General features: G+C 37.0%; 1 protein-coding gene across 7 annotated transcripts in view; it reads right to left on the bottom strand.

The window, feature by feature from the left end:
* The window catches only part of otulin.S (OTU deubiquitinase with linear linkage specificity S homeolog), a 46801-nt gene that overhangs the window by 4554 nt on the left and 17975 nt on the right, over nucleotides 1–24272 (bottom strand). For 4 of the 7 annotated variants that reach the window (XM_018269407.2, XM_041567640.1, XM_018269409.2 and 1 more), the window contains 8 exons: nucleotides 24061–24195; nucleotides 22388–22600; nucleotides 19424–19738; nucleotides 17628–17713; nucleotides 15555–15652; nucleotides 14054–14197; nucleotides 4994–5113; nucleotides 4546–4815 (listed from right to left, as the gene is read on the bottom strand). In XM_018269407.2, the coding sequence (XP_018124896.1) occupies nucleotides 4546–4815; nucleotides 4994–5113; nucleotides 14054–14197; nucleotides 15555–15652; nucleotides 17628–17713; nucleotides 19424–19738; nucleotides 22388–22600; nucleotides 24061–24195 (1381 nt within the window). Of the gene's footprint in view, nucleotides 1–2118; nucleotides 2280–4545; nucleotides 4816–4993; nucleotides 5114–14053; nucleotides 14198–15554; nucleotides 15653–17627; nucleotides 17714–19423; nucleotides 19739–22387; nucleotides 22601–24060; nucleotides 24196–24272 lie in introns of all 7 variants that reach the window. The other 3 variants (XM_018269408.2, XM_018269411.2, XR_001936306.2) reach the window with 2 other exon arrangements.

Raw genomic sequence — 24272 nt, 5'->3', positions numbered from 1 at the left:
ATTAACTGTGCGTCTATCCCCACCTTAAGTGGTAAGCTGCCCATTATGTTAAATTGCAAGCAGTGGTTTGTGGCATAACAATAACTGGAGGGGACCTCACAGCTGCAGTGGGGTGTAGAGAGATAGGTCATAAGGATCTGCTACCCCCTTGCACTTGTTTGAGCCAAAAAATTATTATTATTAACATGTATTTATATAGCTCCAACATATTGCGTAGCGCATCAAATGGCCCTGCATGGGGGGAACCTTATTAAAGCGGTATAGAAGGGGACCACAATTTATTTTTTCTGGGAAAACAGGCCCACAGCCAATGTTCTGAAATACACATGGCACAAGAGCACACAGAAGTAATTCCGGACGTTCAAAGCTCATTTTCTGAAGGTGTAAATAAACCCCTGGGCAGACTTGGCAAATATTTCCCCAAATGGCAGGTAAACTGCTTTTGCAGAGGCTACCGGCTGATAGGATTAAAGGCGTTTGAGACAATGACCTCTTTCAGACACTACACCATCAAAAAGCTTAGTTGGAAGCTCAACTTTAGCACCTAATAGTACTTATTACTAAAGGAGAAGGAAAGGCTAAAATTAAGTAAGCTTTATCAGAAAGGTCTATATAAATACACCAGTAAACCATCAAAGTAATGCTGCTCTGAGTTCTCTGTCAAAAGAAACACAGCATTTCTTTCCTTTTATTGTGTACACATGGACTTCTGTATCAGACTTCCTGTTTTCAGCATAAACCTCCAGGGCAGGGCTTGAGCATGCTGAGTTTGCTCCTCTCCCCCTCCCATCCCTGCTGTAATCTGAGCTCAGAGCTGTAAGTGAGCAGGGAGAGACTCAGGCAGGAAGTGATGTCACACCAAGCTTATATGGCAGCTTCTATCTTAAACAAACAGAGACAGTGTCTAGAGCTGTTTACTCAGGTATGGTAAAGCATTCCGCAGAATACATATAGCGTTCTAGCTTGCACTATTGTAGCTAATCTGTTGGCAATAAACTTGTAGCTTTCCTTCTACTTTAAGACTATTAATACTATTTACTGCCATTACATTAGAAAGTATAAAGAATATTAAAACCTACTATGTACAAGGCTAAAGTTACAGCTTAACTCTATACCAGCTCCCATGAGGGGGGGTGGGAGGGAATGCTCAGCAAGTTTATACAGTGCTGCTGTGCTATCACTAAGCAAGACTGAAACCTCCTGTCAGAAAGCCTTATCAGAAAAGTCCACCTAAATATACCAGTAAACCCTCAAAGTAATGCTGATCTGAGTCCTCTGTCAAAAGAAACACAACATTTATTTCCTTCTATTGTGTATACATGGGCTTCTGTATCAGACTTTGCCCCTCTTCCCCCTCCCCCTCGCTTCTCTGCTGTAATCTAAACTCAGACCTATGTGAGCAGGCAGAGACTCAGGCAGGAAGTGATGTCACACCAAGCTAATATGGCAGCTGCTATCCTAAAGAGAGAGAGAGAGCTTCTAGAGCTTTTTACTCAGGTATGGTTAAACATTGTACAGAATAAATATAGCATTCTAGCTTGCACTAATGCAGCTAATCTATTGGCAATAAAATGCCACTGTAGCTTTCCTTGTCCTTTACAAAATGGTAGGTCTTGCTCTTACATGAACTAAAGGTAATGTGCCCTGCATGCATCTACTGTATTTGCTCAAGTATTTTTCATAAGAACCAGCTACTGAACTAACCAATACAAAGTTCTCTCTTTTGCTGTACCAGTCTGTATCCATAAGCTTATTTTAAATAGTAAAATATTTTGGATAAGAGGATTTGCAGCTGTGCAATAAATACTATGGTTTATAAAGGTTAATGCTTAATAAGAGCTCTCTCTACTGGCCAAAAAAAGCATTTGTTCTTAGAAGCCGAAGGTTCATCTCACTGTGCCCTGGGAATATAAATTCCTCTGGATTTTCAGTGCTACATTACTGTAATAAGAAAAGAATATGAACAGGTGCTAACACTTGGTTTATATGAAAAGAACAAATGACCATTTTTGAGCAGATGCCTAGCTTTTTAAGTTTATTTTTGGGGTCCTCATTCTCTTTTTAACTCAAATAAGTTAAAAGCTAGTGACCCATATCAATTAAAGGGGCTATATTTACCTTTAAATTAACTTTTAATATGGTGTAGCGCGTTCTGCAACAGCTTGCAAATGGTTTTCATTTTTTATTTTTGAGAAGCAAAAGATGTTCAGAGCCAGACCTCGGGCCCTATCCATACCAGTTCCTTACAAGTACAATGCGTTTTCAGCTTCTAAACCATCCTGAAACAAAACAAACTTTGGCCTTAGTGCAGAATTAAAGAAGGAGAGTTAATCACTTAACTGATACCGAAATGGTGATTCCACAGAAGTACTCTGAGCCATTGCAGTTTTCTGTTTACAGGAACACTGGCCTGGGGGAATCAGGTAAGTGATTACAATAACAGGGGGGTGGCTAACATTTGGCACCCTCCCAGTGGTTTTAACTTTCCTTCTCTTTTAAAGGAGAAATAAACCCTAAGAATTAATTTAGCTAAAAATTGTCATTTTATATACTGAACTATCACACCAGTGTAAAGTTTTAGCTTCTCAATAGGGGGTCACAATCTCGGAAAGTGTCTGTGACACTCACATGCTCAATGGGCCCTGAGCAGCTGTTGAGAAGCTAAGCTTAGGGGTCATTGCAAATTATCAAGCAGAAAATTAGGTTGGCCTGTCATATAAACGGATTATTAAATTGTGATGCTAGTTGCTGGTTTCTGTGCTGTCATGTAGTAATAATCTGAATTAATTACTAATAAGCCTTACATTGTGACATATATATTCTATGTGTACTGTATATTTTTAGTTGGTCCCTAAACTGTAACTGTCAGCAGCACAGAGCATGTGCAGCAAATCAATAGAAAAGAAGATGGGGAGCTACTGGGGCATCTTTGGAGACACAGATCTACCCTAGTAAAAGACTGTGGTTGCTTTGGGTTGGTACTGAAGCCCATTTCTAGCTTACTTCTTTGGTTAAGTTTTAAGTCTCAAATAAGGGCCCTTAAATCATGATTTCTCTTTTTTTGCTGCAAAAACATTTCTCTTGCTTAAAGCATAATAAATGTGCATGACAGAAATTATGCGTTTTGCCATTTTCTTTTAATGAAAATATTTTGGTCTATTGGTCTGTCTATATATGACATAATGGACTGGGCAGCAATTAACGGCTCTCTTTTCCCACAGCTTTTTGAAGCAAATATTTCCGATTTCCAAACTTTTCTTGGGGATTTTATATTATGGGGGCATCCCAAAGAAGGCCAGTTGGGCAATACGTTTCAAGAAGTGCATTTCTGGTTGGTTTCCTAGAACTGTTCTGAGAAACATTTCAGACATGGGAAACAAGTGTAATACTGACTGGCCAAAGTGGCACAAATCCCCACAGGTCAATTCCATATTGTCAGAAAAGAAAAGTAGGGGCAACCAAACATTTTGGGTGTAATGTAAAAAAGCTTGTACCAGATCAAGTACCAGCAAATAGTGTTTGGGTACCTGAGGGAAAGAAAACTTTGGTTAAAGGGGTGGTGAGCCATTAAGTTCACTTTCAGTATGTTGTAGCAGAATAACATTCTCTACAACATACTAAAAGTTAATTTAAAGGTGATGAACCCCTTAAAAGGAACAGTAACATCAAAAAATGTTTTAATGGAATGACAATATAATGTACTGTTGCCCTGCACTGGTAAAACTGGTTTAGAAATACATCTATAGTAAATATAAACAAGCTGTTGTGTACCCATGGGGGCAGCCATTCAAGCACAGGATACAAAGTAGAGAACAGATAATTTCTGAAGAACCCATTGTATACTACAGCTTATCGGTTATCTCATCGGTTATCTGTTGTGTATCCTGTGCCTTTTTCAACTTTGAATGGCTGTCCCCCATGGCTACACAGCAGCTTGTTTATACTATAGGAGAAACTATAGGAGAATTTTCATTATTCCAAAATGCAATTTTTTGTGTTACTGTTCCTTTAATTTATACAGGTTGTTTAAATGTGTTATTTCAACAGCTATAGCCTAAATATCAAGCAGACTGTGTATATATGTGTATATATATATATATATATATATATATATATATATATATATATATATATATATATATATATATATATATATATATATATATATAGGTTTATTTTTTTCTTATTGGGATTACCAAGGCTTTTTTTTACTGAAAGCCCCTTAACTAGACAGTTATTCCTGCTGAAAACAATTCAGTAGTGCCTGATGTGCTGGAGTAAGTTTGTTACACCAAAACATTCCCTGACTGATACTTGTTTCTTTGGCAAACAACTTCCCCTGTATTCTTTGTGGAATTCATCAAGAGACAGAGTTGTTTGGCCGAGGAAACACACTAAATCCAAAAGTTTTGAAATAAAACAGCAAATATATTTATGTGCTACATTTTGGTAGAACTTATAACTAGCACAGCTATCTTATGTGGTTTGGAAACACAAGCAAAACGCTTACAAAGTTGATTTTTATTTAAGGATTTTCACATTTACCTGCTCAAGACCTGCAGAGTGCCCCACTTGATTCAAGTGATTCTTCATAAACTCACAAGGATTACTGGACGTGTTCCGAGCAAAAAGCAACCATGAGAACACAGGCACTTCCATGCGCTCTTCATTTGCTTTGTATAAATCAACGGCTGTTTTCAACATCAAAAATTTTACCCCTTCATAGAGGCAGTACTCTTCTCCCTCAGTTGTAAAGATCTCATTGCAAGCCGCCTGCCTCTCTTCTGGTGTCTTCATGCTGCTTAAAGCTGCCCACTAAATAACAGGATAAACTGATCAGCAAAGTAAAATGTCTTCAATAGAATGAAAATAGCTATAATCTTACCACTTAGCAATTAATGTACATTCTTCAAAGTTTATATTTATAATAAAATATGACAACATCTCTTGCCCTGCAAAACTAGATCAATTATTAATGAACAGGAACACTCGCCTTCTCCTTGAGCAGTTCAACATATTCCTTGAGACGGATCCCTACATTTTTGTCTCCATGGACATTCCAGAACCTCCACAACTTAATCCATTCATATTTCGTAGAAAACTTTTCAGGCAACTGTTCACAAAGAGAAATATTTACAACTGCAGTTTTTAAAAGAATAAACATAGAGATTATATGACATTTTAAAATATTTCAGATGCTGAATAGAAATGGAAGGATAAGGAAAGGTGAATTTACTTGGTGTTTTAACAGCAGGCCAGATCTTATTTTTTGGGGGGAAATTAAATAGAGTGGAGAAAAAAAACCTACATTACATCACATTTTGCAGACAATAATTTTACTGTGCATGTGCAGTGTAAACCTGCACTAGGGATGCCTGGGAACGATATGCAAGATGGAGGCGCTGTTCTGCTTCCCCTCCCCCTTTTTTTAATTAATATTTAAAGCATATGATTATGGGATGCTTTCAATCAAAAATCTAAAAACATCTCCAATCTCTCTTTGTACAACAGGCAACGTTTACAGTGTTGTCTAACTGGTCCGGATACATTTCTGTCTGGTTATAGAATAAAGGTCAGCTGGAGAAACTGCAGGTAATGTTTTTGTAATGATAAATAACCAGTGGAAGACGTGAGTATAGTTTATTAGGAGTCTGAACCCATGGAACTCTAGGGTGTGACACAGCTCTGTAGCTTCATGAGATAACCTTTGTGTAGATTAAGCTAAACTATGGGATCTATTATGCAAATATATTTTATCTAGAAAGCTTCAAAATACAGTTTCTATGTCCCATAGTACCCTATGTATGTCATAATATACCCCATTTTTTGTAATAATGATGGAGAGCTTCAAGTTAAAGGGGAACTCCACAAAACATAATTTAAGCTTTTTTTAAAAGTAAACATAATTTCAAACAACTTTGCAATATACATTAATTAAAAATATGCAGACTTTTCATGATTTTTCTGACAGTTCTCTAAGCCTAGCTCTCTTGTGTTCTGCTGATCTGACTACTGTTACTTTGTATCAACAGCCAGCTGTCCTTAGACTGCAACCTCCAAACCCCACAATTCCCTGCACGTGTGATTCCAATAAGGAATGGAACATCACAGTCCAATGCATTGTGGGTTATGTAGTTCCTGTATGCTTTCTGTAAGCTGTGGAGTAGTTGTTACAATTTGTAACATCAATGTTTAGTGAGTCCCTCCTTCCCTGCCAGGATTTCAAATGAAAAAGAAGAACTGTTAAACAGCTGAATTTCAGCATAGAAAATGGCATTTATTCATTCTTTTTGAAGAAACAGGTAACTGTGATGGGCATATTAGGGGTTTCTGTGTTATGTGGGCCTCTTTATCAAATTTTGTTTTGGAAGCAGGAGTTCCCCTTTAAAAGGATCCTGTCATCAGGAAACATGTTTTTTTCAAAACGCATCAGTTAATAGTGCTACTCCAGCAGAATTCTGCACTGAAATCCATTTCTCAAAAGAGCAAACAAATTTTTTTATATTGAATTTTGAAATCTGACATGGATCTAGACATTTTGTCAGTTTCCCAGCTGCCCCTGGTCATGTGACTTGTACCTGCACTTCAGGAGAGAAATGCTTTCTGGCAGGCTGCTGTTTTTCCTTCTCAATGTAACTGAATGTGTCTCAGTGAGACATGGGTTTTTACTATTGAGTGTTGTTCTTAGATCTACCAGGCAGATGTAATCTTGTGTTAGGGAGCTGTTAACTGGTTACCTTCCCATTGTTCTTTTGTTTGGCTGCTGGGGGGGAAAGGGGAGGGGGTGATATCACTCGAATTTGCAGTACAGCAGTAAAGAGTGATTGAAGTTTATCAGAGCACAAGTCAAATGACTTGGGGCAGCTGGGAAATTGACAATATGTCTAGCCCCATGTCAGATTTCAAAATTTAATATAAAATCTGTTTGCTATTTTGAGAAATGGATTTCAGTGCATAATTCTGTTGGAGCAGCACTATTAACTGATTAATTTTGAAATAATTTTTTTCCCATGACAGTATCCCTTTAAGCAACTTAGCAATATACATTGATACTTAATGTTTTTGTAAATGTAATAACTATCATGTATCAAACTGCTTACTTTGCTGGCTCTCACCATGGAAACAATGTAGCAGAAGCAAGAGATGATTACAATTCCTTGTGCGGCATGCAAGGCATTGTGGGCATTGGAGTTTTTTTATAATCAGGAGTCCAATCGCCTCAGGCAGAGTCAAAAGGGACATGCCCCGGTTTAAAGGCCATCAACCCACAAAAAAATTTTATATCAAAAGATATATGTCCCAAAACTCATCTTCAGTAAAAAAAGATATTTATTATTCACATTCTTTAAAAAGTATTATGATGCATACTGACCCCACATGGCCCACCTTATGCGTTTTGCACACTCCGGCGCTTAGTCATGGATACCTTGCCGGGTGAGGGTAGGATTTTAGGGTGCGGGTATAGATAAGGATCTCTGGGTCGAGTTGCATCTCATTTATATATCTTATCTTATGTTATATTGTCCTTTACCAGAGAACATAAATTTGACACAAAAAAAGTTAGGACCATGAAACACGAGAGTTTCTCAAAGCTAAAAAATTTAAAATTCTTGAATGGCCAAGCTAGTCACTGGATTTAAATCCAATCAAACATGCCTTCCATATGCTGAAGAGGGAACTTAAAGGGACAAGCCCCCAGAACAAGCAGGAGTTGAAGGTGGCTGCAGCAGAGGATTGGCAGAGCATCACCAGAGAAGATACTCAGCACTTGGTGATGTCTATGAATCGCAGATTTCAAGCAGTCACTGCATGTAAGAATAATACAAAAAAGTATGACTGCTTTAATTTACCTACCATTATTTTGTCCCAAAACAGTATGGTAAACAGTATATATCAATGATAGGGGAGTCTATAGGTAATGTAATAGTGAGTCATAGGGACTCGCCCCAGTTCCCAGGGGCCTCAACAATTAAACATACATGTACAGTCCCAAGAGTCAATGTTCAATTAAAAAATCCATATTAAAAAGGTACATACTGACCCCATATAGCCCACCTTATGCTTTTAATACCATTTGGTACTTAATCATAGGTGTCTCTGTTAGCAGCATGTTGTTCACAGAATTTAAAACCAGGGGGTTCCCCCCCCCCATTTTTAAAACCAATCAAATATCATTCAAGTTAGCTCAACCTCTTTATTTACTATATTGTATGCCTTTACGGGGTGCTAGTACCACTTCTTTAACACTAGGTTATATAATATCGGCTCATGTATAATTCTCAAATCATAAATATCCAATTGTAAATTATTCCATTTAAATGAACAGATATTATTATAGCCAGTATAGTACAAAATTTTTCTAAAATCACACGGATATATTTTAAATAATAAATACCCCATCTTTAATCTGTACATTGGTTTTTTGGATTTTCCACCTACAGACACGCTTACCTCTGGATTATATAAAATGAACTGTAGCTCACCGATACCAATTGCTCTCTTGGTCGTCCTGCAGGGTATCCTGTGTTAATACCCTAAATTAATTGCTCAAGAAAGATAGAAGTGCAGGACAAATCCACGGCAGTAGTCTGGTACAGCAGGAGATCCATTAATCAAGGCTATCAGAAGATTCAAGCCAGATAGCCTTGATTAACGGATCTTCTGCCGTACCAACTAATGGTGAGTTAAAAGTTACAGGAGACTAGATTGAAAAACTGGCTTATTCTGTTAATTAATGTTATACTTAAAAGTGGAACAATTGTCAGTGTTAAGTGGATATAGTAACTGCGGTCCAATGATACATAATAGTAACAATTAAATTGAAAAATGTTGTAAACTAACAATGTTGCAATAATGTTTTGTATCAATTTACATAGTTTCATAAGCAAGTGCCTGGGTAGACGAAATAGCAGTTTCCTTTTATGCACAGGCTAGACGATTGAAGTATTGGCCTGGCACCAAGTGGAGTTTGAAACCCTGGACTTTGATATTAACTCTTGTTTACACAAAGATGGTTTTTACACTTAAATTAACTGTTTTGGACTCCAAAGGACAATGCTGTTAAAAAACGGCGATTCACCTCGTAATCCAATCACAATTTGGTTAATTGGTTAATGGGTACCACAATGACTCACCCAGAATGCACTTCGTTAGGTGAAAGGTCATTGAATGTTTAAATGCTCTCCCTTGTATTTTCCTGCACACTTGACAAAGGGCCTAGGCTGAAACACGTAGTTTGATTTTGGATAGTCACCTCCCCAATAAAAGGATTTTCTTGCAGTCTCAGACTACTGCAGTGGATTTGGCCTGCACCTCTATCTTTCTTGAGCAACGCTTACCTCTAGGACTTAATTATGAATTTGATGTTACATGCTTTGTCTAAATGGAATGTTGTGTTTTGCCCTATATGATGTCAATATTAAGAACATATGTTATACAACAAAGAGGGTACCCCAGCCCCCTGAACCTGCGTTGACCCAACCCTCCGAAACTGCTAAAAGATCTTCTGTGCTGTTTCAGTGATGCTGGGCTGGGGGCTATTATAGAGACAATGCCAATAAAGGCTTGAATAAGCAAACAGTATGGGATGCCCACAAATGTGTGCTATGAGGGGAATTCAAAAAAACTGTAAAAGAAGAAAAATACTCATAAGTCTCATAAAACTGCCCAGACGGAAACACAGGAGGATTTTCAACAAACACCATGTCCCTCGACTTCGACACCACCTGTCTGCTACATACAATGCTGTTCTAACATCTGTACCCCGGCGGTTTCAGAACACTTCACACATCCATTCATGCAACTCTCACAAGTAACACCTCTTTCTAGGAGTTGCATGATTCATTGGATAATCCTATCACAGTAACTACACAGAATCAACACCTCTGCGAATTTCTTCAGATGTCACCCCTTTGAAGAGTTACAATGTGCCATTGTGAATTTGTGATTGTATTAGTGGAAGAGTTTATATGCCGAGAACTTCCCACACCAGTCAGTTGAACTGGAGAAGCTGCTCGGATGAGTAGTGAAATGTCTTTATTGATTACTCAGCAAGTCCAGTTGTTTTTAGATTTACCCATACTGGATATCATTTGAATGACTTTTCACTGGTCTGCATAGACCAAAGCATGAAATAACATTGATATATAAAATTCTGATTGAATCTCCAGATTTCCTCTCAAGTAGATATCAACAAAAAAGGGAACAGGAACTGGGAATAACTTTCACAGAAGTAGAGTGGGACTATAACTGAACGTACTTTCAAAATTAACTCTTTTTGCAAGCTACAAGAATATAATAATAAAATAATTTCTCACAGGTATAAAGTACTTTGACAAAAATGTATACAAATGTCCCAGATACCTGCTGGTGATGCAATCAATTAAGTGGAAATGTATCACATATATTCTGCTTTTGTCCGAATATACCACCATATTGTCTTAAAGTTCAACAGTTGTTATCCAACTTTACTGATATGAACATAGAAGATTCAACTGTTCTCTTCCTTTTGCTCAAGAATCCTATGTTTACATCTCAATATAAAAAAAAATCAGTGATCTCACCCCTCTTAACTGCAACTAAGTCTCTGATACCAAAATATTGGTAGTCTCAAACCATTTCAAGAAAGAATGGTTATTTAGAGTGCAAGATATTTTTCAATTTGTTTAAATGGAGAAAAGATCAGTTTTCCCGTAAATTACATTATTGTCTACTTTTCAAAAAGCTTAAGTTATGTTTTTGTGGAGTTCCCCTTTAATATAAAATATAGAAAATATAAGCAAATATCTGATTCGTTGTTATGAGCTACATCACTGCTAATGTTTTACTCCACATTTTACACAGCATGATAAATAGGCTCATAAGTCTCAGTATTCTTGTCTGTGAAAATAAGCCAATAATGCCATTTACAGGAAAACTATCTTATTGAGTTTATTCAGATTTTCTCCATTTAAACAAATTGATAAATATCTTGCACTCTAAATAACCATTCTTTGTTGGAATGGTTAGTTGAAACACTTGGAAATCATTGACTTACATATTATGTAGAATTTATTTAAGCTATATATATCAATGGACTTCAAAAAAATTAGTAATGGCATTGCCATCATATTTACCACCAGTTCAGCCCCCTTATATGCATACGGTTTTATCAAAATCAATTACAGCTGGCATAATGAGGGTCATCTCTCTCCTTTTTTTTCTTCTTTCATCAATTTTTATTATTTTTACTCCCCCCCTTCTATTACCTGTGTAGTGCTTGGTTTGGATGTGACTATCCTATTTTTAAAAGAAGATATATTTAATTGCAACATATATATGGATCATTTCCTTTTTTGTTTATTTTTTTTTAATTTTATTAAATAAAGAATAAAAAAAATATAGAAGAAAAAAAAAAAAAGAATAGTCTACATGGAGAAGTACACCTGCCAATGGTTATGGCAATATGCTCTGTTTATAAGGCTAGAAACTGTAAAATCCCTGTGCCAGCACCATCTAGTGGTAATATACAGATTGTATAAGTCAAGCAAAGAATAAAGCAAAAGTTGTGAGATGGGACAATCTCCCTACAAAGATTTTTTATCCATAATATACTAGTTTATGTTAAAAAAAAATAACGACACACACATACAACATAGTGATGGAGGGAACACACAGGCCTGAATTTGGAAGGTCACGAAGGCCCGGGCCAAGGGCGGCAGGATTTTAGGGGGGCGGCATGCTGCTCAACCACACCCACATTTTTTCAGAAACACTGGGGATGCACGGCAGATATGATAGTTTTTAAATTTCCTGTGCGCCAATACCCATTGCTCTGGTCCCAATGACCAAAATTTGCCTGAATTAAGGGGAGGGGGACGAACTGCAGTGGGCCTAGGGCCACCCGCTATGTGAATCCGAACCTGCACACACAAACAACCTGGGTGCCGAGTGGTAGATCAGCAATCACATCCACAGCAATAACTCAGTACTCACAGGACTTGCTTAAAAAAATGATAACATTTTTTTAAGCAATTCCTGTGTTTGGGATTACATGGGGAGGTGGCTCTCTCCTCAATGATTGCTCTCTCACAACCCTGCCCCAAAAAATGGCAAATAAGCAGAATAAATGTATGTAGTAACGTTTTCAGAGGAAGACTCTAAATTGTCACATTGTTGCCTTACGCAGAGGAAAGCAATATGGAGCCATTATTAGAGGCTCCTGTTGTAACTGCAGTCAAGTAACCTGACATTTTTTCAATATTTTTAGACTGATGTTACACTGTTATTCCACTTTGGTTCTTACATTTTCCTTTCACTTTTTTAAGCCTTTGTTTATGTCTCACTTCACTGATCTCTTTATGACAATTTTCAAACCTTCCTGCCACTACATCCTTTTAAGATATGTGTTTACACCTGTTCTTTGTCTGGATAAAGGCTATAATTTTAGCCGAAACACCAGCCACCTTGAATAAATGTTCACCTTGATTCACCGAAGACCTGTGAGTTCGACCTTCCTTTGTTTCCTATCTATCTGAATATCTATATCTATATAGTAAATATTCATAACCCCTGTGACAGTGGAAATGGGTAAGATTATACTTCATTACGGTCACCTCTGGAGAGCGTAAGGGGTAAGGGACCCCTTCTTCCACTATGCAGATGCAGAGATTTGCATTGGGGTATAAAAATGGCTACGCACAAAAAGGTCTGCTCGTTTGGTGTGGTCAATACCAACACCTACTCACTATGCTGATCAGATCTTTGGTCCATAAGATGAGGCCCGGGTATTGTTGGCCCAGGAATCAGTTGGATGAGGACCACATCAACCAATAGGCCAACTGGGTTTTTGTCAGATAGTAAAGTCAAACCATCCGGAAGATATCTGCGTGATTCCCAGCCAGATATACATGTCAAGCCCTTCTGTAGGCCCCATACACAGGCAAATACATTTATCCCTAAATAGGTTTCATTCTGGGCAAATGAAAGAGGACAGTCAGGACATGTGCAACAATGCTTCTGTAGTGTCTTCTGTTTAATTTTCACTGCTGATATATGTATATTTGTTTACAAATATGTCATTCTAAAATGGTGGTCTATTTAAGTCAATATAAATGGAAGAACCACTTATAAATATGATCTACTTTAACTTTAAAATATCTAGTTTGGTAAAACAACAAACATATAAAAGCAAAACAGAAAAATAATGTGGGCTAAATGCTTGAAATGATTGCTCTCAATAAACAAAAGCATGAGTTGGTCTAGTACATTCTATTCCTGCTGTCAAATTCCTTTGCCACAAATGACAGTAGGGGAAAACAGCAGCATTTTTGACAGCATGCCACAATTTAATTCTGTGTAACAAAATAAATCAAAGAAAGACAAACTAACTCTGTAAAGAGCAGGAGGTAAATGAACAATGCTGGTCACTGAGATGATTAAGGAACTAATCCTTTGGCCAATAACATCTGGCTTTTGATTTGGCCCTACTAAGATATGGCACATGCACTTTAAAGGAACAGCGGGGTTTTGAATAATCTTCTAGTATAAAAAAGCATTACATTATCATTATATTACTGTAATACACAAAAGCCATGAATATCCTGTAAAATGATATCCTTATAAATTGCTTAGTGATGTAATTTTTGTTTTATGACTCACTAAAACTTGTGTATTATAATAACTAAAGTACCTTGGAGTTCCACGACTTTTTATATGGTCATGCAACTCCTCAGTGAATTATACTAGACTTATATTTTGCAATAGGGAGTACTTTATTCACTATATAGTTTCTTTCTAAAATTAGCACATTCCACAGAGCTGGACACAATAGATGCTCCTGGGCAAAAGTGTTTTTTATTACATAACCTCCCTTAGAATCTTTATGGTCTGGCACTAATGTTTTGAACCATATTTACCACGCATTACCCGACACACTGTATTTACAGAATAGTGTCACTAATGTTTTGAATCATGATTGCCACACATTACTTGACGCACTGTATTTACATAATAGATCATCCAGCACACGATAAGATATATGAAATAAAACCAAACTATAGTAGAAGATACATACTTGATAAAGTTTTGCATCATCAAGCCACTCTGGGAGCTTAGCAGTTTGACTAAGAGCCTGAAACAATGTAGCCCTCAAAGCACAGTAGTTGTCTCCTCTCACCCTCCTTATGGAAACAAATGAACGAGACACTTGTTCATAGCCCTAGGGAATAAACATAAAATATACAGTTAGGCACCATGTCCAATTTTCCTCTTTTCTTATTTCAACAAATGTTTAACAAATATTTATCAAACAACTGTAAATCTCTACATTTGCAAAAAATAGTCTGCAAGCAGTTCTTACAGCAAAGCACATCTATACTGTCCACCATATTATATTTCTCCCAGCAAGACTGTTATAAACAAAGTCTAATTCTTTTACACATGAATTTGTAAATGAAGCCATAAAATATACTTTTACTGTACATCAACCTTTGATCTTTTTTCCCATAAGTGTGTCATGTTCTCTCCCATGCCTACCTAAACAATCTCTGTCTAGGCTCTCCGATTCTCCTGTGAATGATGCACAAAAAAAAAAATACATCCCACCTCTTATGTATTCACAAGGACAGGTGCAAGCAGGGCAGAATACATAAACAGGTGCAAGTCCTTGGGGGGAGTTGACTTGTATACAGAAAACATAGGGTTTGTATTTTGCAACTCACTATTATTAATGAGCCCATTATTCATAGCTGGAGAAATCTGGCAAAAACAGCAAACCAAAGACAAACCCTAATTTGCTATTACCTTTCTATCAAGCTTAAGATGGCTTGCCATTATCTGGGGCTAGTCTTTCCAGCTTCTCCCTAAATTATAACAATTTTTGAGTTGTGACTACTTTCGTTCTTCGACTACAGTTTTACTCAAACGAACAAATATTTTAGAAAATGTTTAGCCTTCTAGTCAGGATCGCTGGACAAATGCCATAAACACATCTGTCTTTCTCCCTCACTCTTCCTCTTTTGGGAGGTGAGTAAAAGAATTTTCAGCCTGAGGGTGGGGAAGGATGGCAACATTTAATAACCAGGTTTACTCTCTCCCTGTCTCCCTTGGCATTTGAGTGTTTTCATTCCTTAGGAGCTAACACTAATACTTACTTAGTTACATAGTTAAATCGGAAGAAAAAAGACAAAGTCCATTAAGTTCAACCCCTCCAAATGAAACCCAGCATCCATACATACACCCCCCCCATACCCTGTCTGTCCAAGAAATCATCCAAGCCACTCTTAAGAACATTAACAGAATCAGCCATCACATCACCCAGCAGGGCGTTCCACAACCTCACTGCCCTCACTGAGAAGAACCACATACGCCGCTTCAAAAAAGTTATTTTCCTCAAGTCTTGAGGGGTGATTCTCTTTATTGGTAAAAAGGTTCCCTGCTATGTGTCTATAATGTCCTCTAATGTACTTGCAAATTGATCTTTTGGCTATAACCTTATGGGCCTTGCTAAGAAATAGATGCATTGAAGCAAAAAGTTACTCTCTACCTACTGTATATGAATTATTATCTCTAAATACCTTTTTCATTATCTGTGCAACTGCTGTCTTGCCACGCCATTCCTTTTTACAGTACTCCACAATGTCCATCTCTGGTCCCACTCCAAGTTTATGATCACCTAGAAAAGGCATGACAAAAGGCCAAATTGTGTTTAACAGATAATGATGGCACCCAGATTCACAGTTGACAATATTTAAAAGGGTATGCCACAGGACCACACAACAGATCAAACACAAACTGAAGTGCACTTGTGGGTGCATAAGTACTTATTATTTTCAATTAATAAAGAGAACTTAAGGTTTAGAAATAATTCAAAGCTCATAAATGGAGAAACGGATTTTAAAAGTTTTCAGACATTTTTATTAGGTTAGTCATGAATAATTTGTTATATGGTCATAAAAATAAAAAAAATTACAAGTAAGACTAGTGTTGCATAGGGATATGCACTACACTTAACTTTTCACTTGGTCCTCATTTTATATAGTTTTTTTGAATTAATAACCTTATTTATTCAGACTCTTTTCAGCTTTCAAGCAGGGGTCAACCTCTCCAGCAGCCAAAAAACAACTTTTCTGTGAATTAAGGGAATTTGAGTTTGGTCTTTGAAAAAAAGTCAAGTTTTAGTAAACTCAACTTTTAGGTGAACAACTCAATTAACTGTGTATGGCTGGTAGCGAAGTATACTGCTCTAAAATACTTCACAATATATTTAGATATAACTATTTATTTAAGTCCTTTCTCCATGCATGTGGTTTCATTGACAAATTAGGAACTCAATGGGTAATGCCTCCCCATTAAATAAAAGGGTTTCCAATAGTGTAAAGCAGTCCGACTCATTGCGACATACTTTTTTTTTTTCAGGCACTGCCAGTACCTACCCATTACAGTTTTAATTCTCAAAGTTATTTTGCAAAAACTGGAATAAGTAATTGTGCTTATGTACAACTACCATTCAAAAATGGTGAACTGTTTTTGTATGATATTGACAGGGGAATTTTAGCGATCGATTAGAACTAGCAAGCTGTCTGTGGCAATTTCCAGTCATATGTGCTAGAAACTTCTCCAAAAAAAATATGTTACAAACAATGTAACAAAAATGGTGGTACCAAATGTTAAAGATGATTTTTCAGATTCTATTGTTGATTAGAAGATACCTGGCCCTCTGTCTCTCCAGCAATGTAAGAAAAAACAAATAATGACGTTTTAGCACTGAAATTATATGGGTGATAGGAAATCTTATCAGATATACTGTTAAGTTAAGAGAAGAACTGGTTTAGCAAGTTCCCATTCTCTGTCTTTATTATAATTTTCTATTAAAATTGGGCCTTTCTTATCCCCCTTTCACCAAAAATCTTCATGTCTGAGTTCTCGGTCATCCCTTTCTATTCTTACATTTGATTATTCTCCAATTTGCCCGATTCTTCATAATTCTTCTCTTTACTTTTGCATTCCAAATCTGTCAGGGACCGTTATGTTTACCTTGTCTTTTCTCTTATTGCCATGATGTCTGGACTTGTATGTGCATTATTATTATAAATCATTTAAACATATTTATAAAGCATTAACATTTTCTGCAGTGCTGTAGAATAATGGTGTATGTATTGGACATACAGATTATCATAAACAAACAACAGAAAATACTATAACCAATACAATACGATGAAGGCCCTACCAAAAAGAGTTCAGAAATGGAAAGGTGTATTGTGTCTGGAGATGTTTCCTAAGTTGTGAATGGTATGCTTAGGGGTTATACAGTTTGCTTTAGTGAGTAGATAAGGACTGCATTTAATCCATTAAAGCTTCATATAATTTGTATATTTCTCTCTCTGGGAGTGGGTGCTACAAAACTATAGAATATATTATATATACGGGGTTATTTAATAAAAAGCACAAAGTAGCCTAGGAGCAGTAACTCCTAACAACCAATCAGCAGGAAGCATTAAATGGTCACCTGTTTAAAAGCAAATATCTTATTGGTTACTCTGGGTTACTGCTCCAAACTTAGTGCCTTTCATTACATATGGGGATAGTCTAATAAATTGCATTACTATGATAAATGTTGATTTTACTATAAATGCAAGAACAGTTTTTACCTGCAACAATCCCTTCAGTAGCAGCAGGCACTATCTTACTCTTATCTTTCTCAATGTCCTCTTCATCTCGATAAAGATCTTCTTCGCTGTATGCAAACAAACTATTACTCAAGTATACGAAAATATTAAAAATTTCTAGGCAGTGCAGAAACCTTTTAGATACCTAAGAGTCCATCCTCTGGCTAGACAAAGGCAAAATTAACTATTGAAAAAATGAAATTTTACATTCTGAATTAAAAATGTACAAATACATATGGAAAGATGTACATCAACTTAGCCCAACCCTTTCTAGATTTATTTTTAATCACCCTCTGGCCCTTTTTGTAAAATGCATAAATACAAACTTGCAAAAAGTAAAAAAAAAAATTTAAATGACCCCATGCCTTTTATATGCATTCAAAACCTATAACTAAATTTTGATTGGTGACATTGGGAAAATGTGTGAATCTCATTGAAGTCAATATGCATTTTTTCGTTGCAACTATTTCTTCTGTGGTGACCTATACTGCAACTTCCATTTATTAGTAATGCACCACACTACATGTTTCAGACAAGCACGCCCTCAAATAGGGCCTGCTAGCCCGAAATATGTGGTGTGGTGCATTACTAATAAATAGGGATGCATCGAATCCAGGATTCGGTGCAGGATTCGGCCAGGATTCTGCCTTTTTCAGCAGGATTCGGCCAAATCCTTCTGCCTAGCCGAACCGAATCCTAATTTGTATATGCAAATTAAGGGCAGGGAGGAGAATTGTGTGACTTTTTGTCAGAAAACAAGTAAAACATTTTTTCCCTTCCCACCCCTAATTTGCATATGCAAATTAGGATTCGTTTCGGTATTCAGCCTAATCTTTTTTGAAGGATTTGGGGTTCGGCCGAATCCGAAACAGTGGATTCGGTGCATCCCTACTAATGAATGAAAATTGCAGCATGGGTCTGCTCCTCTGCTTCCTTCATTCCTTTCTATTTTTTGCAGCAAAATACAAAAAAAATTGATTCCTGGGTTTTTTTTCCTGGCAGGGAAAATTTCTGCAGTGGTTTTGCAAAAGTACGGTATCTGCGAATGGCAAAATGTGAAATTTCACTATGAATCCATACCTGGTTTTATAATTTGCCTCATCGCTAGTGTGTATTATTTTTCCAAAACACTTTATTTTTTTTTAAACAGAATTGAAGATCCAGTTGTACATACATTGATGTGCATACATTGATATGGGTGATCTACTTTCTTTTGCCTTTATTCCCTCTCCCATTAGTTTATTAAATTCTTTAAATGAACAGTTCAGTGTAAAAATTAAAACTGGGTAAATAGATAGGCTGTGCAAAATAAAAAAAAAAATTCTAATATAATTAGTTAGGCAAAAATGTAATGTATAAAGTCTGGAGTGACTGGATATCTAACAAAACATAACAGATCACAACTACCTGCTTTCAGATCTCTAACTCTGAGTTAGTCAGCGACTTGAAGGGGTCCACATGGGACATAAATGTTCAGTGAGTTTGCAATTGATCCTCAGCATGCAGGTCAGGTTAAAAATTAAACAGTTATGACCCATGTGCCCCCCTCAAGTCACAGATTGGTTACTTCCTCATAAAAGTTGTATGGGTAATGGCATGTGAGATTTTTCTTGTATTTTTCTTGTAGAGACCATCATGAAACGCCACCTATAATTCCATTCATATATATACACCATAACCCCAATTTCATGTTTTCCAGGTGACCAGAAAAATTGTGTAAAATCAGGGAAATGTACAGGCAGTGTTACAAGATCAAACCATGTTACAGAAATACTTACTTGTCCAAAGATAAAGGAGTTTCCTTTTCTAATTGTGAAGTAATCAACTGCTCTTTTACATTCTTTGTCTTGTGAATCTTCCTCAAAATGTTCAAGTCTTGGCTGGCATCTAGAATAGAATTCTCAGTACTGGTACTATTATCTGTGTCTATTTGACTAGATAGATCCGTGAAATCCTTTTTTCCACCATTAGCTCCTGTAGATTCATCAACCTCACAGGGGGGTTGAATTGGGTCACTCTGTAACTTTTCCGAGGGTATCAGCTCCAGGCTTGTGGATCGTGTATGTGCAATTAAAACTTGATTTCCACTAGATCTGTAATGGAAAAAAAAACACATTACCAAATTTTACACTGTAAAAAAAATACATCAAAAATGAGACCCATAAAAAATGTTGAAAACAAAACACTTTTGTCAAAAAAAACCATTTGGTAGTTAATAGGAATTTAACCAAATGTAACCAATTTTTTAATGTCAAAAATTTCGGCATGTGGCAGTCAGTGTTTCTGAGTGACAACTGTCTGACACATGGGTATACCTGTATGTGCAGGCAATTGCACTTCAAATTAACATGGGGTCATTCTGAGTGTTTTGTCACCCACTCATGGAGCTACTAATTGTCAGGGTGACAAAATGCCCTGAGTCGTTCAGTCTTCCAGTGCCCTGAAACTATGTCAACTTCCACATTTTAGTCTTCAAAGCAGCTTTTTTTATTTGCATGTTTCCTATTTTAACAGACATTATAAAACCTGTACAGTGCTAAAGTATCTTGCCATTTCCCAAATGAGGCTTTCTGACAACAGGGTTGTCTCAAAAGTTACTATAGCATCTCTGTACCCTCCACCATTATTAGCTTTACTCCCTTTCTCGCTCATAACAAAAATATACCATAATCATTTTACTTCTATAAATTCAGCACAAGGGATTTATATTGGCTATGGCAGAGTATTTTGGATCTACATCAAACTAAAGATACACTGTATTTTTAGGGGGGGAACAAACACTCCCTCAGAACTGTAAGCAAAGACTAAATACCCTGAAACCTAACATTTGGGAAATGTAAGTATGTATAACCATAATTCATCAAGATCACAAACCTTTATAAAAAGGAATAACTGAATAAAGTAAAGTTTTTCAGAAGTTTAAAAATTATTTTATGATCTGTAGTAGGAGCCAACTGATTAAGCTACGTCTTACTGCTATTGGCCATGAATAATTGCCATGGCCTTGAAGAAGGCCTCAAGATAGAGAGACAGGCTGGATCAGAAGGGGATAGACTAAAGGCCCATAGCTGAGGGTCCCCCTGAAGTAGGGTGATAACAAAATTCACCCTGAACTCCTCCGTGGGAAAAGAGTTGGGTTAGTATCCAAAATGTAATTTGCAGGCCTCCCGGAAAGCAAATAATGTGTTGCGGTCCCCACAAAACCTTTCAGGGAACAAGACCTTGGGATCCACCATGGTGTTAGCCAGGGGTGATGATAGCATCCTGCCTGGCGGGACCAGAGCTGGAGTGGAAACAACCGGTTGTCGCTGACCGACGTCCAACCTTGCACTGGAAGCAATGGACTATTTGAGTCTGTTTGGACTCTTGTTCCCGGAGATGCTGGAGGAAACTTGCCAGAATTGTTTATGTGGTAGCAGGGGAAGCAGTTGTCTGGCCATGTTTGGCTCAACGTAATGTAATGTATGGTATCCCAAAAGCCAGAACAAACACCAAGATCCCTATGTCGGCTAACACTTCTGCCTACAAACGGCGCCTTTCTCTTCGGAAGAAGCCCTCCGCTGCTGGGATGCCGCCAGCTTTAAAAGTGAGGGGACCAAGGGGAAAGTTCTGAGCAGACGATGGAACTATAATGTGTACAAGAAGGATGGGGAACAGGGAGCATAGTTGAGGTCAATCTCAATCAGACACTGCAGTACAGAATCAGGAGCCAGGGAAGTAGGATACAGGCCTGGGTCAAAACCAAACAGTAACGTAGTACAAAGTCAGGATCAGACAGAAACGTCAATACAGGCAGCGAACTAGCAGAGATCAGTGACAAGCAAGGGTTAAAGAACAGATAATCAGATTTATATCACATCGAAAAAAAAGACCTAAGTTGGGCAATGGTCATGGCACCTTTAAATATAAATTTGATGCGCTTGTCAAGAAGAAGAGGACACAGACAGCTGTGGGCATCCCCGCCTCACCACTTGACCACCAGGTATCCTTACACAAGCTGTATAGGTTTCATATGTGTTTAAGTAAATTAATGTTAATTTAAAGGGTGGCCCTTTTAGGCAATATCTTTATTAGCTAGTTGAACTTTATATGGTCTGTGAATGATCCCTTAAAGGAATTGTTCAGTGTAAAAATAAAAACTGGCTAAATAGATAGGCTGTGCAAAATAAAACATGTTTCTAATATAGTTAGTTAGCCAAAAATGTAATGTATAACGGCTGGAGTGATTTGATGTGTAACATGTCAGTCTGAACACTACTTCCTGCTTTTCAGCTCTCTTGGTTTACACTGACTGGTTACCCTGGCTACCAGGCAGTAACCAATCATAGACTTGAGGGGGGGGGGCACATGGGTACTTTCTGTTGCTTTTGAATCTGAGCTGAATGCTGAGGATCAATTGCAAACTCACTGAACAGAAATGTACCATCTGGCCCCCCTTCAAGTCGCTGACTAGCTCAGAGTTATAGAGCTGAAAAGCAGGAAGTTGGATTCTGGTTGTTTTATTAGACATCTGTTCACTCCAGCCTTTATATATTACATATTTGGCTAACTAACTATATTAGAAACATTTTTTATTTTGTACAGCCTATCTATTTACACAGTTATTATTTTCACACTGAACTGTTCCTTTAAATAGAGGAGGGTGGATTTGTTAAAAAAAAACGATAAAATGATGGTTAATCCACTGTAGTGATCCAAAATATTAGTACAAAAAAAAAAATATAGAAAACTAAAAGGTTTACCGTTCTTGGGGATCATAAAGCAGCTTGGACCTCTTATGTTCAGACAGGTGACTCATGTTTCTTTCTTTATCACCTGCTGATGAGCAGTCATGCGGTGTCCTTTTTGGAAGTGGTTCCATCTCAGCTGAGGAAGTTCTGTCATCACTAGCAAACAAATTCTGTATTCCAATATTCTTTTCAGGTAGACCTGGTAGCTCTTCATGAATAACTCTGCTGTAAATATTGCACATTAGAAACTGTATATGTATACCCTTTTTAAACTAACACAACTTTACAAATCATAAAAAAAACTTGCAATAGATTACACTGATTATTAAAAATAAAGCACTGCTTTGTCTGTCTCTACAGTTAGTCTGATACTAACAGCAGCAGACCAGCACTCCAAATATGTCAATCATGATTTTCTTTTTTAATTATTCAAATGGGTCAGCATCCACTGTGCATCCTCCCATGCAGATTTATATATTTTGGGGTGCTGGTCAGTTGCTGATTATCTGTATATTTGGCAAATGCCAGATGGGCACCAGCTGGGTTGTTTAAGCGTCAAGTCACATATCTTCCAGGTGATGTCAAGTAGCCCTTTAAATTTTAGTAGGTCATTAACTTTTATAATCTAACACCTTGGAATCAGATTCCACTTTCTAGTAGGGATGCACCGAATCCACTATTTTGGATTCGGCCCGAATCCTGAATCCTTCGCGAAGGATTTGGCTGAATACCGAACCAAATCCTAATTTGCATATGCAAATTAGGGGTGGGAAGGGGAAAACTATTTTTACTTCCTTGTTTTGTGACAAAATATCATGTGATTTCCCTCTCCACCCCTAATTTGCATATGCAAATTACGATTCGGTGCATCCCTACTTTCTAATGCCATAAAAGTTTCATCAATTGCTCTGCACCAAACGCCCCCCCCTGTGAGATGCTACTACCTCTTGCTTTAGCACCCTCACTCTCATGCACAATCCTAAGCACCAACCACACTCTCTCCTACTTTCTTACAATTTGCTGCCTTCTGCACCCCAGACATCAGCCCAGTTCTATTGCTACCTTGGACAATTCTTAGCACCATCACTAATTGTAAATGTTATTCTTATAAATGATAGTTATGTAATGATTTATAAACAATGCTTAGTGATGTTTCAAATAACAAATCTGTTGACTCGCACCTTAAAATGGTAAAGGAATGGCTCATTTATCATTATGTTTTTCGTCAAGGGGCACACTATTGCCTATAAAACAATGCTTAGTTAAGTCATCAGTTTTGATTGATATTCATATGGCCATGGAATGCATCACTGCCTTTTTCATACTTATATTTTAAGAAAAGAGCTACAGCATTCCATATATATATATATATATATATATATATATATATATATATATATATATATATATATATATATATATATATATATATATATATATATATATATATATATATATATATATCATCCAAGAAGTTAGCCGCACTCACAGGACTTATAGTAAACAAAAAATGCTTTATTGCAGGTGAAGAAAAACTGACGTTTTGGCTGATACACCAGCCTTTTTCAAAGTGAAAAAGGCTGGTGTATCAGTTGATTCATACGATTTGTGGAATTTATATATAAATAAAATAAATCGGTTTAAGCAAAAAAGTTTAAAACTCTATAACAAAGCAAAAGACATACCTGCAGCCAGGCCTCTGATAAAGTGACAGCTCTGCAGCACAATTCAGAATCTCAGGCTCCAGCTGCTGAGAGCACTCTATGGAACTGGACACTTCCACTTTTAAAGAATCATTTTTTTCTGGTGTACAGATGATGCTGTAAAAACACTGATATTTATTGCATGCAGATATACCACTTCCTTTAACTTCTTTTGAGTCAAAATAAGAAACACT

This window comes from Xenopus laevis, chromosome 6S, assembly GCF_017654675.1.
Source record: "Xenopus laevis strain J_2021 chromosome 6S, Xenopus_laevis_v10.1, whole genome shotgun sequence".
Taxonomy (NCBI): domain Eukaryota; kingdom Metazoa; phylum Chordata; class Amphibia; order Anura; family Pipidae; genus Xenopus; species Xenopus laevis.
Note: the sequence above shows the minus strand (reverse complement) of the source record. Positions and strands in the feature narration are given on the sequence as shown.